This window comes from Ursus americanus, chromosome 29 (assembly GCF_024610735.1).
Source record: "Ursus americanus isolate L20-20 chromosome 29, mUrsAme1.1.p, whole genome shotgun sequence".
NCBI classification, from domain to species: Eukaryota; Metazoa; Chordata; class Mammalia; order Carnivora; family Ursidae; genus Ursus; species Ursus americanus.
Genome location: NC_142155.1, coordinates 26,216,172 through 26,234,162, shown reverse-complemented (window position 1 = coordinate 26,234,162; position 17,991 = coordinate 26,216,172). Strand labels below are relative to the sequence as shown.

Here is a 17,991-nt window from a genome sequence, read left to right as displayed (position 1 = left end):
ATACAGAGAGATTGCCCTAAAAAATCCCCAAATCCAGCTTTCAAAATACCTTCCTGCTGAACACACATGAATAGGAGCTTTTGTGTCTAAAAAACTCAGTAATGGTCCCCCTTTTAAAATCTACATAGAAAATGGGGGACCGTTGGCCCCCTGGTTTCTCATTATGAATTGTAAAGACTTTAGTCAGTGGCTACAATGATTCATCATTTTCCATATAGAGGTTTTTAAATGTGTATATTTATATTAATCACACTGAACGACTATCTCTCCTTTAAATGCATGTTTAGAGCCTGTAGACTCTGCGTGACCCACGGGGTGCTTATATAACTCAATGTGGGTGTCTGGGTGTAAATCCGTGTTTATGATTTTTATAATATATATGTCTGTGGGTTGCATCTAACTCCTGTGTGTGTAATAATGTTTTTCTCTCTGCTGAGGCTTACTTCTCCAGCCTATTGTTTGAGACAACAGATATAAGTTGCGATGGGAGAGGAGCGTCGGATTTGGTGTGTATCCCCCATTTCCAATTATAGATGGATCATTACAGACAGCGGAGTCCTGAGAAGCCAGACATCTGCTCCTCACATGAATGCACTCACCTCCTAGAGACCAGGCTGCCATCATGCTCTGGAAGCTCGTGGAGAATGTCAAGTACGAAGATATCTATGAGGTGAGCGGACACCCCCAGATGCATCTTAGAGCTTCGCAGATAGAGAATTTGAGCTTCTTGACACCCCAACTGATAGATATTTTTCAGCTATTTAGTCGTAGATTTCCGGCCGGTTTTCTCAGCTTTCTCTAACTTTTAGAAAAGCTGGCTGGGGGGAGACTTCGCTGTTCGGAAAAAGAACTTTAAGGTTGAAATCTGGCTACTTTAAGTTAGGAGATTTCTCTCTCTCTCTCTCTCTCTCTCTCTCTCTCTCTCTCTCTCTTTCTTTTATTTTTCTTTCTCTCTTCCTTGCCCCCCCCCCTTAAGGTTCTGATGGGGAATGTGAGGCTACTGAATGTGGGCAGAGAAAATAGAGACTGATAAAGGCAGAGGCTCTCCTCGTTCTAAGTATGGAAGAGAATTAGATTTTCAAGCCTCATTCGTAAGAGACTCGGGCTTTTAATTTTTATTTTCAATAATATTTCTGCAATCAATAACAAGCGGATCCAAGTAGAGGACGGAAAATTAGAAGGAGGGAGGTAGATAGACGGCTAGATGGGTGTAGATAGAGAACAAGCCAAGAAGCCCTAACAGATCTTTTATTTTTTTCCTCTTTTTTCTTGTGTTTTGCTTTTTCGAGGGTCAGTGCGTCCAACCACCCCCATGTTTAGGCATTTTTAACTCAATGCTCTGCCCGTGTTCTGTGCGCACTCCTCTCCAACGCTGGGGTTAGCGCAACTCTTCCTCGGGCTGGAGAAGTTGCCTGCAGCTCGCCGGGGCCGTGGCCGCGCTCGCCGCCGCCCTTCTCGGTCTGGGGAGCCGACTGCTGCGGCGGCGGGGCGGCTCCGGGGGCTCGCGGGCGAGGCGGGCGTCCGGGCGGGGCACGCGGCGGGACGGGGAGGGGACGGCGGCGGAGGCCCACGGAACTTCGCTCGGAGCGGAATGGCCTCGCAGACCCGGACTTAGGTGCCAGGGAAAGAGGGAAGCGAAGGCTGCAGGAGACGTCGAGGGAGGGAGGACAGAGAGAAAAGCTTCGAGGAAAGGCGCCGCACAGTTAAGGCAGCGGGAAGGTCGAAGCCAGCGAGCCGGGCGACGGAGACTGTAAAGCGGCAAAGTTGGCGAGAGGAGGGAGGACGGGAAGCAAAGTGCTGGGCGAGGAGCGCCAAGAGCGCTCGATCGGTCGTACCAAACGGTCGCGGTGGGACGCACAGAGGCTCCCCCAAACCAGTGGGGGAGAAAATGCGACCCCTCCGCTCCGGGACGACTCCGGAAAGCCCGGCAGGGAGCCGCCTTGCGGATAATGGGCCGCGCACAGAAGCGGCCGGTAAGCTCCGACTGACGCCGCCGGCCCAGTCTTAGCGGGCGGACCGGGGCTCCGAGGCTCCGCCGCCGCGTCCCGCAAGCAGCCCAGTGCCCCCAGCTCCGGCCAGCCCGGAATCCTAATTTTGGGGTGTGTCTCTGTGTGTGTGTGTGTGTGTGTGTGTGTGTGTGTGTCAGAGAGAGACAGAGACACCGAGACAGAGAGAGAAAGAGATCGACAGTCGTCTTTCTGCGGAATGATTAGTAGGGTTTTCCTCTCCTCTTTGTGGCTGTGTATGGACTGTAACGAAGAGCCGTGCCTCCGCCTAGTGGGGTTTGTTTCGGTTCGGCCTCCTTTTCTTTCTTTAACAGGCAGGATAATGGTAAAGTCGAAGTCTCTAGAACTATCCTAAAGAATGTGAGCGCCCGAAGTGGGCATGACACGGGCGGAGACGGGGGCACGGTGTGTAAATTGCTCGGAATATACATAGAGGGATTTCAGTGGGTTCCCAAAAGTAAGCAGGATAAAACTTGTTCTTTGCTTATGAAAAGTAAACTGGCTAAAAGGGAAAGGAGGGAGGGAGAGCAGAAAGGACGGAGGGAGAGAGGAAGAGGGAGGGGTGGAGTGGAAGAGGGGTAGAGAGAGGAGAATAAAATGGGAGGGAGGGGGGAAGAGAGGAAGACAGGGGAGAGGGGTGAGAGAGAGAGAGAGAGAGGGAGGGAGAGGAGAGAGAATATTGCAGGTATCCCTATTTGCCTAAATTTCTGCTCAAAAATATAGGAGAACCCGCAGCCCTGTGGAAGGAACCTTTTTAAGTCGGGAGGAAGGTTGAACTTTAACAGAAATGGCAGTCAGGCCAGTAGAACGGGTTCCTGAAACATCCAAAAAGGTTTTCTGTTGCCCCTGGCTTTGCCTGGAAAGGATAAGTTTAGTGTACTTGAAGATTGATTGCATATATTTTAAATTGAGGTAAAAATCACAGATTGTATGAGCAGTATAAGGAGGGAAAGGCTACACAAGGAATGAAAAGCCCCCATCTCGCCTCTGTCCTTTAATAAGTAAGCATAATCTCCAATATTCAATGCAAGTCTCTAAACGTCCCTGTAAACAACCAGGCCCACCGGTTTACTTTTCTCTCCTTTCCAAATGATGAGGCAAGGCCTTTTTATTTTGTTTTTTAATCTGCACACAAAGCACCTAAGGCGATCAGTTCTTCCCATTAGGAAAGTCCCTCTCCAGGAACAAGGACACCTACGTTCTGTACAAGCCCCCAGCGATGCTCTCCTTCACTGCCTTGTCCAAAGGAGCAGGGGCTGCTTTACGCGTGTCCCCGGCTCAGTTAATTGAAGTTCTGCCTCTTTCCTGCTAAACTTTTTCCCCAGTCTGCCTTTGCCAGCCCCCTCGTCTGATTACATCTAGTAATTCTCCACTGAATGAACGTCATTTACAATAGTAGGGGAGCTCTGCGCTCGCTGCTGCTTCACGCTCCATTTGTCCTCCATTCTCCCTTTAAAGTACTCGTGTAATATTAATAGTCATGAATATCAATTATTATGAGGCGGTGTAGGCAAGCGGAGGGAGGAAGGGGCGCCCGAGCAGTCTGAGCCCAGCTTCGGGTGGAAGAGGACTGCATCTGGAGCCCCGAAGAGCGGCAGAAGAAAAGAGGCCAAAAAGACAGCAAGAGACCGATGAACAGCTCTGTCTGTGTGTGACAGGCATCGCCAATCTTGTTTGGGGGTGGGGGTGGATTTTTTTTTTTTTTTTTTTTGATGGCTTGTCCTGGAAACCCCTCAAGCTCGGCTCCTGTGTCCAGCTCGTTTCTCTGCTGGACTCCTTGATTTTTTTTTTTTAATCATTGTTTGATTTTGAGCAGTAACCAGGCTTTTTTTTCCAGATGTTAGTCCACACCTATTCATCCATGGTGAGTTTGGATTCACGTTGTACCAGAATTGCATGCTCCCTCCTCTCACTGTCTCTCTGTCTCGCCGTCTCTGTTGAGTATGTCTCACTCTCTCTGTCTCTGTCTTCCTTTGAGCGCCTTTGGCTTGGTAATTTAGCACCATAATTGGACGAGGCTGCAGCTGCTTCTCTCTGCATTGTGTGTTCTCCGTCTGAGCTCCATGAGTCAGCTGGGGAGGGGGGAGGCCGCAGAGAAAAACTTTTTATTTGCCATTGCAGTTTGGAAATTTAGGTGACTATTTTCTCCAAAAAGAACCATAGGGACTTTACTAAGGCATTTCCACAGAGGAGAGGGAGAAACTTAAACACTCCTCTCACACACACCTCCCCCTTTTCCATCTACTTAGTTTGCCACTCCAGATAGAACCAACAGTAAGTTGTCTGGGCTTTTTCTTGCTCTTCCCTCCCAACCCCAGGTCCTTCATTTTCACACCTGGAGTATAATAGCATTAGATACAGAAAAGCAACCTTAGAAATAACTCCTTGGAACCACAATTCAACTTAATTTAACGTGGGTTCAGGATGTGATTTCAAATGAGATTCATTTCAATCAAACACTATTTAAACGATTTAATTCCTCTTGGGGAGGGAGGGGTGACTGGGAACTCAGATCAAGCAGATTCCTCAGAGCTCCTGGAATTATCGGGTTTGTGTGGGGAGCTCCTGGTCAGCTGGCTGCACTGCCAGTGGAGGCAGAAGTTGGTTTTGAAAAGGAGGAGAGGCACCAGAAAAGTATGAAGTTATATTTGTCATGCTTTGGACCTCTGAAAGAGTTAGCAAAAATAGTTTAAAACACCCAGAAGAGGAACTACTCTGTGTAAGCCTCCTATATTTTTAACTAGGGAATTTAGAATCTCTCCCCATATATAGTTACTTTACCCTCACCCCTTTTGCCCGATATGCACTCCCAACACAAGGCTCAGTGTTGGTTAAGTGGGTGGTGATTCTCCCATTTTCCCCCCAAAGCCTGGCGTTTGGAATTGCTGAAATCATGTGCCCTCTGAGTCAACTTGGGAGTATAAGTTTCAGACTCTTGCTTCCCATGTCCTGGGAAGAATATACGGAAGCTGGGCTTCTCCATTAGTCGCTTGTATTTTTTTTTCTTTCTTTCTTTCTCTCTCCCTTTCTCTCTTGCTCTCTCTCTGCCTCTCTCTGTCACTCTGTTTCTCTCTCTCTCTCCTTCTCTCCGCTCCCAGGACCGGCACGATGGCGTCCCGAGCCACAGCTCCAGGCTCTCCCAGCTGGGCTCGGTATCCCAAGGACCTTACTCCAGCGCTCCGCCGCTGTCCCACACCCCGTCGTCAGACTTCCAGCCGCCCTACTTCCCGCCTCCCTACCAGCCGCTCCCCTACCATCAGAGCCAGGATCCCTACTCCCACGTCAACGACCCCTACTCCCTGAACCCACTGCACCAGCCCCAGCAGCATCCCTGGGGGCAACGGCAGCGGCAAGAAGTGGGTTCGGAAGCCGGCTCTCTCCTGCCCCAGCCTCGAGCAGCCTTGCCCCAGCTCTCGGGCCTCGACCCCCGGAGGGACTACCACTCGGTCCGCCGGCCAGACGTGCTGCTGCATTCGGCGCACCACGGCCTGGACGCGGGCATGGGTGACAGCCTCTCGCTGCACGGCCTCGGCCATCCCGGAATGGAAGACGTCCAGGTAACCACAAACAAACAAATGAAAAGGACAATAAATAAATAAATAGTGAATGCCCCGGGAGATGGGAGGGGTGGGGGAGGGGCAGCTCTGTATCCTTTGGGGGAGGTAGTTTCCATCTTTAGAACAGGAATAGCTGGACACCACATATGTAACTGTTTCTGTGTCATACATGTATGGCTGTGTAGTGGCGATTTCTGGAGGTCCAATTACGAAAGCTGGAACTACTAGAAATGAAATCATGAAGGAGAAAAATGTGTGTGTGTGTGTGTGTGTGTGTGTGTGTGTGTGTGTGTGTTGGTAGTTTAGTATCATCAGAATTAAGACTAGATTTATTTATTTATTTATTTATTTATTTATTTATTTATTTATTTATTTTGGTCTTGCCTTAGCTACTTCCTGTTCTCTTGTACTTTGTGCTAGCAGGCAAGGGTACCCTTCCCAACCCATTCCCCATGCATGTCCCATAGTGGGCCTAGCCTCCTGACAAGGCAGGTGAAAGACTGGGCTGCCTAGAGCCTGGAGCTTAAGCAGTAAGGCGCAGGGTCCTTTTGGACTCCAGAGGTCCCTGCTGGATGTTAAGCGTGACAATGCACATGGGAAGAAAAACATGTGCTATGATTGTCCAAACCAGGTCCTACTCTGAATGTCTCATAAGCTGCTGAGCCCTTTTTCAAGATCAGTGAGTTCCAGAGTCATCTCCTGAGAAATGGAATAATTGTGGGGAGAGACCCAGAAAGCCATAATTCTGCTTGGGAGTCCAAGAGGACACATACCATTTTAGAGATTGTTTTCACCTTTTGATCCATTAAATGACTGTGGAGCAATATTCTCCACATCCCTCCTCAGTCCTCCCCCTCCGTTAATACTCTCCTCTCCCCAAAGCCACTATCCCAGTTAAAGAGGCATCACGTGTTTGTTTCTTAAAACAAAAGGCTCAAAACACTTCCCCCACCCACTCCCTAACCCATCTGCAACCTACACAATAGAGCCTGATTTGGTTGAGAATACTTGGTTAAACTAAACAAAGAAACATCAAAGAAATGATTTCTAAAAACTGTCTGGGTGATTCTGAGCAGGTCTCCTTTTGCTCCCTAATTTAAATAGTCTGCAGAAAAGATAAATATGGTTGAAAGGTATTTGACACTTCAGTCTCATTGGCATAGTTGTATATATAATGCATCATTTTAGACATACCCCTAAAGCAAAGAAAAATGAAATGGGGAAGAAAAAAGAGTACTTGAGTCCTTCTCTTTTACCTTACTTGGAAAAAAAAATGTATTTTGAACAGTTAAAATGTGGTGACAGCATAAAATGCTGTGTGTAGTCTATGATGGTTTATTGTTTTAGAGGAAATTCAGTTATTTATTATTTCCAAAAATGCTGGAATCACCTGATTTGTGGCTGGATTTACCCGTAGTAATAAGAATGATAGTTTTGTTGGTTTAATCAAGCGTGATTATCCCTGTCTGGAGGGATTGCTCCTTTCGGAATACGATACAAGAAGGAAATATTTAATAGCTTTTTAAAAAATGTATTGGGGTAATGTGTGTGTTGGGGGGGGCGTAAGTCCTTAAATTAACCTTTCTGAGTACGCTCAAAGTGCTAGATAATGAAAGTGGATCAACTCATCACCACTGCTGTTGGCAATGCCAACACACTGGCCGCGTCACCACCACTCTGCAGGCGGAGAGTGACTCAGTCAACTGAACCCAGGAATTCTCTCAAAAGAGAGAATAGATTTCTTTGGTTTCAGTTTAGTTTAGGTTTAGTTTAGTTTTTAAAGATATAATTGGGAGCGGTTTTGAGTGTTTGGCCACATGCAAAGGACGCGAGAGAACAGGACCTGTTCAGTGTGTACTGGGGAGAACAGCCTCGTCAAAGCGTCGCGCGGCAGGCTGAGTTGTTGCGTCGGAACACGGACCGCGAGGTGCAAAGAGCCCAGAGGAAAGTGCAGGCCCCGGCCCACGCATGCTCCCCGCCCACACACCTCCGCCCTGTTCCTCCCCCAGAAGCTTCGCAGCCGCTCCTCTGGCGAGGTGGGGTGCCTCGCGGGACTTCGTCTGGACGACCCTCAGTGCAAGGGGTTGGGGGGAGACACCCCACGCCCATCCCAGGGAGCGGGGACGATCTCTGCTTCCGCGGAGATGACCGACTTCCCGGAGGCCTGGGTGTGCTTGGCGCGACACCGGGCAGGTGACAAAGAAAGACAGGGGAGATGTACTTAGGACCAGAGCCTCAGTGCAGAGTCTGTCCCTCATCTGCCCCATCCCGGCAGATCCACTTCCGAGTTAGGGATCTGGAGCACACGGGGGCGAGGTGGGGAAAGCTGAAGTTACACCAGCCTGTCGGGATCTGACCGTTTCCTGCAGCTACGGATTGGGTTGGCTACGCCCGACCAGTCTTTAAAAAGGGACCAGAGAGTGCCTCGGCCTGGACCTCAGTCACTTGTTCGATCTCAAGAACCTATTTTGTGTTCCGGATCCTTACCCCCCTCTCCCTCCCAGCCGCGGACCAGACAGATCCCCAGGGCGCTGCTGGGCCTGTGGGCCTTATAGCGAGGGGTACTCACCTGGCCGAGGGTTGGTATGGGGGTATGTGGGGTGACCCAGACACACACGCGGGAGGGCCACCGCCCCGACCGTGAGAGAAGAGAAGGAGGGGAGCTAATTAACCAAATGCTTCTAATATTTTTTAAATGAAACTATAAAACCCTGTCAATTTCTATTTCAATTTACTCACAGGGGCTATTAAACCAGCAAATCGCTGTTTGGGTTCTGGGCGTGCTACATTTCACCCATTGTGTGTATGTGTGTTGGGGGGGATGCAGTGTTAAAAACTCAGAAAAGCAGCATCAGAAAGAAAGATGGAGTGAGATGACACCTAGTTTGGAGTTAGTTGTCGTGAACACCTCTTCTTCCAATCTTTGCTCTCTAGTCTCTCTCACCTCTACTACCCCTGAGTATAATCATAGAAGGATGTTGTCAAATCCACCACACACACGCGCACACACACACACACACACACACACACACACAAACACACCCTAGTGTCTTAAAGCAACCCCTGGTATCACTTTTAACTAAAGAAGTCTAGTAATTACGAGTCTGAGTTGTTTTTCTGCGCTTCCGCATGCAGTCCTAATTAAATCTTTACGATCCTCCCTGTGACGATTAAGCGCCAGCATGCTGCGTGAATATCCTGTACAAAAACCCAGCAGGCGGCCGTAATTAGATAGAAAATCAGACAAGAGCCTTCTCATTAACTACCACAACTACCCCACGTCGCTGATGAGGCGTATATACATATTTACGTATCGACGTGAGGGTGAGGTATGGGGGCGCCCGGGTCCTGGCCCCTGAGATCCTTGGCCTGCCCGCCCACAGACGCAGGCGATTATTTTCGTCTTGAGTGGACACCTCGCATTGTAGACACGTGAGCACAGCAAGAAGTGAATCTCGTGTGTGTCTGTGCGTGCGCGCGCGCGTGTGCGTGGTGGGGTCTCCTGAGGAGTTTCGAGCAAGTTGTATGAAGTATTTTTCAAAGAAGCATTTACTATTTCTTAATGTGTACATGGCATATTGCAACATGGAAAACGGTTCTTACGGAGAATAACAATTTTCCTCACCTTTCTGACAACCGAAGAGTGACTATTAAAAACGAAAAGAAACAAATTAACATGCTCCCTTCGTGATTAGATCATCTCATTTCTAATGTGCTGCTTGTTTGGGGTAGACAGTCTCTTCCTTGTGATGAACACACGCCCTGTCTGGGGATGCAGTGTGAGTGGGTGGAAGGTGCTGTGAAAACACCACCTCACTCTCAAGCCCTTTGCTTTTTACTTCTCTGTAGAGTGGGTGACAAATTGGTCCAAACTTGGGTTTCTAAGAATCAGGGAAAGCAGCAGTACATTTCAGAAAGACCTAGCATTTATTTTTCATTGGGGGGTGGGGAGGGAATACAGTGTTTTTGGATGCTCTGGGATGCACAACCAGAACTCTGTTCTGTACATCCTGACAGTAAGAAACTCATTCCAACAGCCATTTCCCCTCAGAAGTGCTGCCAACACTCAGGGTTGAAACTTTCCTTCTTTAGGATAAGACTGTGGCACAGAAGCTGAATGCTCTTTGCCATTACCTGTTTGCTGACTGGGAGGATCTGAGTCTCTGTATCTGTGTGTCTGTAGTTACTGCCATCCTAACAGGTGTGCTTCTTTGCTGGGAAGTAGCAGCAGCAGGATAGGGAGAGGGAGCAAATTGTGCAGGTTCCTCTCAGGGATTATCATGCAGCGAGAAATTCAGAGCACACAAGGACGTGTATGGACTGCACGGGTGTGCAGTCCTGCCAGCTTGCAAACGTGTTCCTATGTGTTGCTGTTTGCATTCCATTCCAAATTGCTCAGACTTTAATTAAAATCCCATAATGTAAACTATTATGTATTTGTAAAATGACTCTAGGGTTAAGATGCGCTGGGATAGAATTGAAAACAGAAATTATTCTTACTAATATTGGTGAAAATCTTTCAGCTATTGCCAAATTTTCACAATTCATAAGAGCAAATAATATAAAACTTTATACGTCTGTGTAACATCTATGTTTAATATAATAACTAAACCAATACTGCATCCCAGATGTCTCTCACAGTTTCCTTTTTCCTCTGCTTCCATTGGAAGAATTTATAATTTGGGCGAATTTCATTTCTATGTTGATTTGGAGGTAATAATGATAATAATAAAACCTCCCTTTGTGAATTAATATAAATGGAAATAACAGAAACTCCAGTTTGGAGTGACATGATTTATGTGTGCAATTCTTTAATATCCAGTCAATTTGAATAGTGATGTTTTTATATTCACAGTCAGTTGAAGATGCCAATAACAGCGGCATGAATCTATTGGACCAGTCTGTCATAAAAAAAGGTATGGATTATTCCTCCCAAAAGTAAGCAAAGTTTTCCTGTGCAGTAATGTCTTTATGAGTTTTCACTTTGGGGGAATTGGTTATTTTATAAGACAGAAATGTTTGTTCACAGTCATAGGATAGGGGCTCTCTAGATGAAAAAGGCATGTCGGGAAGAAGGAAATTTGGGGGTGGGGGCAACCAAAGGCAGAAACCCAGATAAGAGACAAAGGGACAGAGACTGTTGACATTTTTCTCATGGTACTTTTAGTAGCAATTCTAGATACATCTTAAATAATTGAACTACCATCATGTATGAAACTGACTAGGAAACACTGCTTTCAAAAATGTGCTATAATTATTTCATGGATAACTGGAGTTTGCTGAGCTAAACCCTAAGTTGTTGAGATAGTTCCTCTTCTTGTTTTTGTATTTGATTTGTGTGTGTGTGTGTGTGTGTGTGTGTGTGTGTGGTAATTCTGTTTCTAGTTCTCTGTGTTTTATGAGTTGTTTCTTATTATTTTTTTAAAAATTGTGTCAAATGTGTTGCTAAATATGCACATCCTAAGAAGTTGAGACAGCCTATGCACATTTCTAAATCTTTCTACATATGCATTCATGATTTAGTGTGACTGTGGAATCACCCCATACTGTTAAAGGGCATGTGATATTAACAAATGTTTGCAGTCTCTTGTACAGCTGTAAGCAAAATAATTAACTAATTAAACTAATTAAATGTAATTACAATAACTCATTTCGGGCATATTGCAGCTGCTTAATTTTTCCCCCTCTCTTCTGACAGTCACTGAGAGAATGCCTGGCGATTAGTGTGGCTGTCGAAAGGCCCGAATGTCACTCACATGCCACCAATTTAGGAGCCTGAATGTGTAAACAGTGCAATTTTTAATTATCGAAAGAACTGGTATTTGGAAATACAGTTTTAACTACTGTAACCCTTTCTTATCGATTCTGGAAAAGGCCTGTCCTTATATTTGGTGTCAACAATCCCTAGCTTCAGTCATTTATGATTAATTTGAGCCACATGACACTCACAAAAACAATTAAAGAAAAAGTGCTTTGGAAAGTAACCCAAAGTCAAGCCGTTACAGTAGAAGGGTCGTGAAGTCAGAATTCCAAATAGGGTGAGGTATGCTAAATTATCTTCTTTTACAGAGACAGAAAAAGTGGCTTTGAGAGTTGAAGGGTGGGAGGGGGGGAGCTGTACTTGGAATAATGCCATCTGGCTTTGGAATGTAATATCCTGAAAAAGAATAGTAAGATTTGGGGCAAAACTATTTAAGTGTTGCTCCAAACATCTTTCCCTCTCTTCTTTAGATAGTATCATTTCAGTTTTTAATGCCAGGTTTTGGTTTCGCTCAGACACCCAGGCTTGGTGCTTTGATTTGCAACTGTGCTGACAGCTCACTTTCACCTTTTCCTCTGGGGTCTTCTCTTTTGGTTAATTGCTGGTTGATGGGGGTGACTAGAGGAGGGTGGGGAGGCACTTCTCCATTGGCTTTTTTGTTTCAGTCCTCCTCCCTTTTCACGGAAGGCTAGAACCCCTTATCTCAGGGCTCTGTATCCTAGAAACAACATTTGGGCTGTCAATGGGGCATGCCCAACAGATGACCAATCAGAAATGTTATTAATAGACAGGCCAATAAAAATATTTGGAATTTAGCTTGCCTAACAAAACGGAGCTCAAAATATTCTTAGATGTGGGATGCTTTGGTTTCAGGGCTTGTATATGTTTGTCAGCAAAATGTGATTATCTATGTAGAAGGGTATCTCCAGTAATAAGAAAAGGAGAATATTGACTAAAGTTGCTGGTTCTGTTTTGAAAACACAGAGTACTTTTTCTGGCTCTGAAAGCCTTTTTTAAAATTGTGCAGCTTTAAACAACTAAGTGGCACCCCAGTCACTTTATTGATTTGGGGGTAAAGTATGAATACGAAGTGTTAGGTTAACGCCATTATTTAATGTTTCAGGGATTTGCTTTATTACATGAAGAAAAGATCCTAATATATGTTTATCTTTAGAGAGTCATGGGCAAAATAGGAATAAGTGGTTGATTTACTGTTCTAGATAATTATGAACCACTTAAAATGAAGGTATGGATTCACTTGCTCCTTCCTGACCCTCTGGTCTCTCATCTTTGTCCCCACCCCTCCCCTTATAAGGGATATCTCCCAGAGATTAATTTCATAAAAAAGGAGGTGAGAAAGTTTCTGAACTAAATTTTCTAAATTTCAACAACTGGCAAGGGACTTGGTTGTTTAATTTATTTTCTAATGGGCTTTTAGAGAGATTTTTTAAATTTTTATTTTTTGTAGAGAGATTTTAAAGTGTCTACCTCATTAATAAAAGTGCAGCCACTGATCTAGGTTCGGATGTCTCTGCCATTACGTATACTGAAGCCAGAAGACTTGGGCATAAAGGATATATGTCTCTATGCCTCTCTCTCTAATTATGGAAGGACTCCCTCCTAAAATTTAACCAGTCCAATTTTTCACCCGTGTTGATATCACCCCATAGATTATAGGCTAGCTCTCTTGTTATGTTTGCTATCCGGGCTTAGCTGACATTTCTGAAGTAATTTAGTTAAGAGGAAATGAGTTGTTCCCAGTAGAGAGAGCAAACGAGTGGAGTGAAGGTAGCCAGCGTGATAAATGGCTCTTTCATTTGAAGATCTCCAGAGCTCGTTTACGGCTAATTTTCTGTATTGGCCCCCTTTGAGCTATTAATGCAGTCGGCAGGGACCGTGGCCCCTCTCCTCTTAGCTGCCCCATTAGAGCTCCCATTAAGATGCGGAGTCTCAACTCCAAGGCAGGAGTGGAGGGAGTAATGAAAGGTGCTTTTTAAACTCTCCTAATCTAAACCGGCAGAGGGTGGTTAATACGATTTGAAGGGGGCTGGTCAATGAGCAATCAATAAAGTAATAATGAGAAGGATTCGGTACATTAACAGTCTAAAAATCCAACGAGACATTAAAAAATCATTCTTAACTCTCAGTTCCATTAAGATTAGGAATCTGAGCTGGGGAGGGGGTGGGTTGGTGCCCAACTAATATAAATGATCACTGCCACCATCCTATAGCCTAACTAAAAAAGGGGCTCACCTAGGCTTTAAGAAAAAGTTTTTGGTGCAATCATAGGCTAATATGCAATCGGTTTGACACCTTAGAGAGCAGAAAATATGCTGGGATTTCTTGGAAAGGCTAGCGTGGCTGGAGTCCAAGGTTCAAATGTGACTGTGGGGCATTTTCATTGGTCTTAGGGATATCCTGTTTGGTTAGTTTCAGTTCAACCTTAGTTCTCTCCTACTTTTTTTTCCGTTAGTTCTGGCCCCTTCCCCATATAAACACTGATTAGTGTGGATTTTCTTTGGGGGGGGGGGCTATGAAGAAATAGCCAATTTCAATTACAATGTTGGGATTCTTCCTGCTGACCTAGAAGGTAAAAAGCACCAAGAGTATGTCATAGCCTCTGAAAGGGTATGAATTTCCCCACAAAGGAAGAGGTTCACATTTCCAGGGCTGACTTGAATCCCAATAGGTATTTATTCAACTCGAGACTCTGAGATACATTCCAGCCACCCAGGGAGTAATCAGAGTTCACAGAATTTCGAAGTTGGAAAGGTTAGACACTCTTCTCCAGCTCCCACCCCCACTCCCAGTGAGAAAACTGAGACAGAGAGAAGATAAATGACTTTCTCAAGGTCCCACACACAGAGTAAGTGATGGGACCCAATTCAGTTTCCAGACTCTTAGATGTTGCCCCTAAAGGATGCTAACCCTGGATGTTTGTAGTTCTTTATATTCCAGCTTTGCGTGTGTGTGCGTGTGCGTGTGCGTGTGTGTGTGTGTGAATCCTTTTATTTTTCTTTCCAGGTTTTGGTGCTCACATTTATAGATGTGCTGTATATCCATGTGAAATAATATTTAGCCCTCAGATAGATGAGAAACAATGCAAGTATAAAGGAAGGGGGTGTTCTGCTGGTGAGAAGTAGTTATTTCAAGCACTGTTCAACCTCTTGGTGGCTTCCTGGCGTAGCTTACATATTTAAGTCCGAGTATCTTTCAGAGGGACTTACCCTTGAATCTATTAAATGGGTTCATTTCTTCCCTTCTTGCTCACCAGCAGATCAGAGCCACAGAGAGTCTGTTTGCAGTCAAACACAAAGATCTCAAGGCTCCGATTTTATACTTAAGTTTAAAGAACACAGATTAAGAGCTACTTTATTAACACGTTGGCTCTCTGTAGTCCACTAATGAATAATATTTTCTTTAATCAGTCTTCCTTCCTCTCTCTTAAATAAAACTCCAGTCACTGTAATGAAATATTGATCGGTTTTAAACCTTTTTTCTTCTCCTCAAAATAATGCAAGAAAAAAAAGAGGGGAGCAAGTTTTGTGAATGCTACATCCAGAAGTTGGTCATGATAAGCAACTGAGAACTGAATAGGAAAAAAAAAAGGTTTTAATGTATGCACAGAAAATTGTAAACATGTAAAGAACTGAAAGCTTCACGCTGAGTTTTGCTATGCTCCATTTCCTTACCATTTCCTGCTGTCGCTTTAAACCTATCTTAGTCATCTCTGGGTTCCATGAGCAGGAACAGTGTGCTTATAATTACTAACAAATCAACCGGGCCCTGTTGCTCTCTGGGTTTATTGATAAGCTGGAGGAAAGCAGAAGGGAAAAGACAAAGAGAATAAAATATGGGGTTAATCAGCTGAGCTAAGCAGGTGTGAGAGTGGAGGGGAAGGTAGATAACAGTGCTAGGGATTTTAAGGAAAGTTAGGACAAGAAATAGGTAGGGTCTAGTCTAAGATACCAGGTTTAAGGCCAGAGTAGGAGAGGGTTAGAACCTGACGATGGGAGAGTAGAGGGTAGGAGACGATTTATACTTAAATTAAGAAAATGGTAATATAACCTGAAGCGTGTCTGTTCAAATAGTTTGCATCTTTGGGGGGGAAACAACAACAACAAAAGAAGACAGCAGTGTGCTGACAGAAGCTAACTGGACTGGTGATGTTTAGGTGATAATGCATTTGTGGAAAGGTACAGCCCAGGGGAGGGAACAATATACATTCCCCATAGGAAATGGCTCTTGTCAGGTAAATCAGGCAATTAACAATAGTGAAATTAGAGGGCAGGTTATAAAGTGTGTCTAAAGGCCTGGCTTTTCGAGAGATTTGGCAACTGGGACTCTGAGAAGCAGATAAATTATAATCCTAAAGAGATATTTGGTTGTCCGATATGGGAAATAGGAACTGAATTTACTATTTTCAGCTTAATGGGGTTTTTGTTTAAATATTCTTTCTAAAGAATATTTAATAGTATTAAATATAAAATTTAAATATTAAATATAAAAACATTGCTGAGTGTCGAAGATGAGATTTTTGTGCAATTAATTTCTATAGTTCTCACCATGTTAAAATTACAAAAAGCCATTATCTATATTTTGGGGAAAAGTTTCTCCAAGGTTATCTGATGCTAATTCCCATGATCATTAATTTCTTGCTTAGACTTCTGAATATGAATCTGAAATACAAAAATTGAGAGTATTATGAATAAGACATATCAAAATAGATGTGGATGTTGTGTAAGGGAATTAAATGACAGGGTGTTCCCACCCAAATCACTGTCTTTTAAATAACTTTAACTCCATATTTTATTCAAATTTAATTAATACTCACACTTTGACTTTTCATTGGTTCACTCTCAAATGGGAAGCATCTTCCCTGATAAGAATATGATGAGGGGAATCAGAAAGAAGAAAGCACCCTCTGTAGCTCCCACCACCACTACAGCAGTGCAGAAGATCCACTCTGTTACCTAACATCATTCACCTGCCCTGAGACAAAGCTTTGGACTCTGTAGACAGATCCAGAAATACTAAAATGTCTACTAAGGAGTAGCAAAAGGGAATGCTCGAGGACCCCCATCCATTCTCCTAGGAAAATCCTTTTACAGAAGGTGTTTGTAAAGGGCCAAATGCAATCCCTAATTAATAAGAAATTTGGGACCTACCTGACTTTCATCAGCCTCTAAACAATCATGGAGGTCTGAATGCCAGAATCTGAAGCAGAGAGAATAAGCTATAACAAAAATACTCAGTGTTGGTTAGTCTGTTCTATACAAGAGAGGTTATGCAACTTGTTTGATAGTGCTCTAGGCTCTAGATGGTGGAAAATGAGCATATCTCTCCCCTATCAAGATTATAGGATGATACATTGTATTTATTAAAGAGGAGAAACTGAAACCTCCTTTTTCATGCCAGATGCATGATTCAATAAATCCCCCGGACTGGTGATCAACAAATGCTGTTTGAAGATTTGGGGGCTTCATATCCCACTGGAAGAAGCTAAGGTGTAAGGCAAGTCAGGAAAAGTCACTTGCCCTGTGGCTTCTAGAGCCTGCAGAAAGAAAATGGGCTTCAGCAGTATAGAACTCCCAGGGAGTAAGACTGCCAGCGAATTGGGAGGTTGACCAGTCATTGTTCCTCATTCCCAGCCTTCTGGTTCTACTGAGCCCCGCCTCTTCCTGAGGTGCAGATGACACTGAAACACAATTAAACAGAAATACAGGCTGGAGAGACTGAATGCGCCTGGGTAGCAGTGGCAACCAGCTGTCAGCTCTTATTAACTTCTGCATAAAACATACCTTGAGTGCGGTTTGTTATCAATTACTTGCCGAAATGAAACAACTGGGGCAAGGCAAGACCTCCGCTCACATGAATTAGAGTGATTGGTTGATTGATCAGGGCACCTGTTGTAAATCATAACTGCTCCAAACAATCGCCAGCCGGTGCTTTAGTTAATTTGTAAACAAAATTCATGTCACTGTGGAATTGCTTTCACTGGAGAGGAGCATTTGGGTTCATTTTTAAATGAATGTATCGTTATGATGTAGGAAAGAATGAGATCCACTTTAGAGAAATGAGCAGCTTCTTTGAACCCAAGCTTAATGGTATTACTTGGCTGTTCTTGAGCACAGTGTCTCTGATAGGATCCACTCTCCGGTGCTCTCCAGCGATGACCACAGATTTGGGTCCAATAGGAAAGGGGAGAGGGGTTCCCACAAAGGACACCGGCATTACCATTTTATATCGATTGTATAATCACTTTCAGGCTTCAGCACCAAATGGGATTATTATCTTCAGGAGACAGATGAGGAAACTAAGATTCAGAGAGGCTCGCTGAGATGTCTCAGGTCACAAGGGAGCACATGATGGAACAGGATTTGCTGGGTTTCACAGTGCAATCCAAACTCTAGGCTGCGTGTTTTCTTGATTTGTATAGTGAGCGGGACTGTGGCAAGCGACACTCATAGGTCTACACACATGGAGTAAGTTTCCAGAGGAGTGATGGCTTTTCCGTTTGTTTGTACACAGTGCTCTGAACGCACCGCAGCCCCACTGGAACAAACACTTCCTCCTCCAGCTTTCCACTTGGCGCCTGTCCTGTGGCCTCGCCCCTGCGCACGCACCGACACATTCTATCAGCCGGTCACCAGGATCGAAACCCGGT

The 17,991-nt window shown here is 44.7% G+C and overlaps 1 protein-coding gene across 3 annotated transcripts in view; it reads left to right on the top strand.

Annotated features, from left to right (window-relative positions):
* The first annotated feature begins 425 nt into the window (after positions 1-425).
* Positions 426-17,991, top strand: part of TFAP2B (transcription factor AP-2 beta) — a 29,269-nt gene continuing 11,703 nt past the window's right edge. The window contains exons 1-4 of one of the 3 annotated variants that reach the window (XM_087857035.1): positions 426-670; positions 3,844-3,870; positions 5,105-5,563; positions 10,419-10,479. In XM_087857035.1, coding sequence (XP_087713161.1) covers positions 590-670; positions 3,844-3,870; positions 5,105-5,563; positions 10,419-10,479 — 628 coding nt within the window. In that variant the 5' untranslated portion in view covers positions 426-589. The other 2 variants (XM_045802159.2, XM_045802172.2) reach the window with 2 other exon arrangements.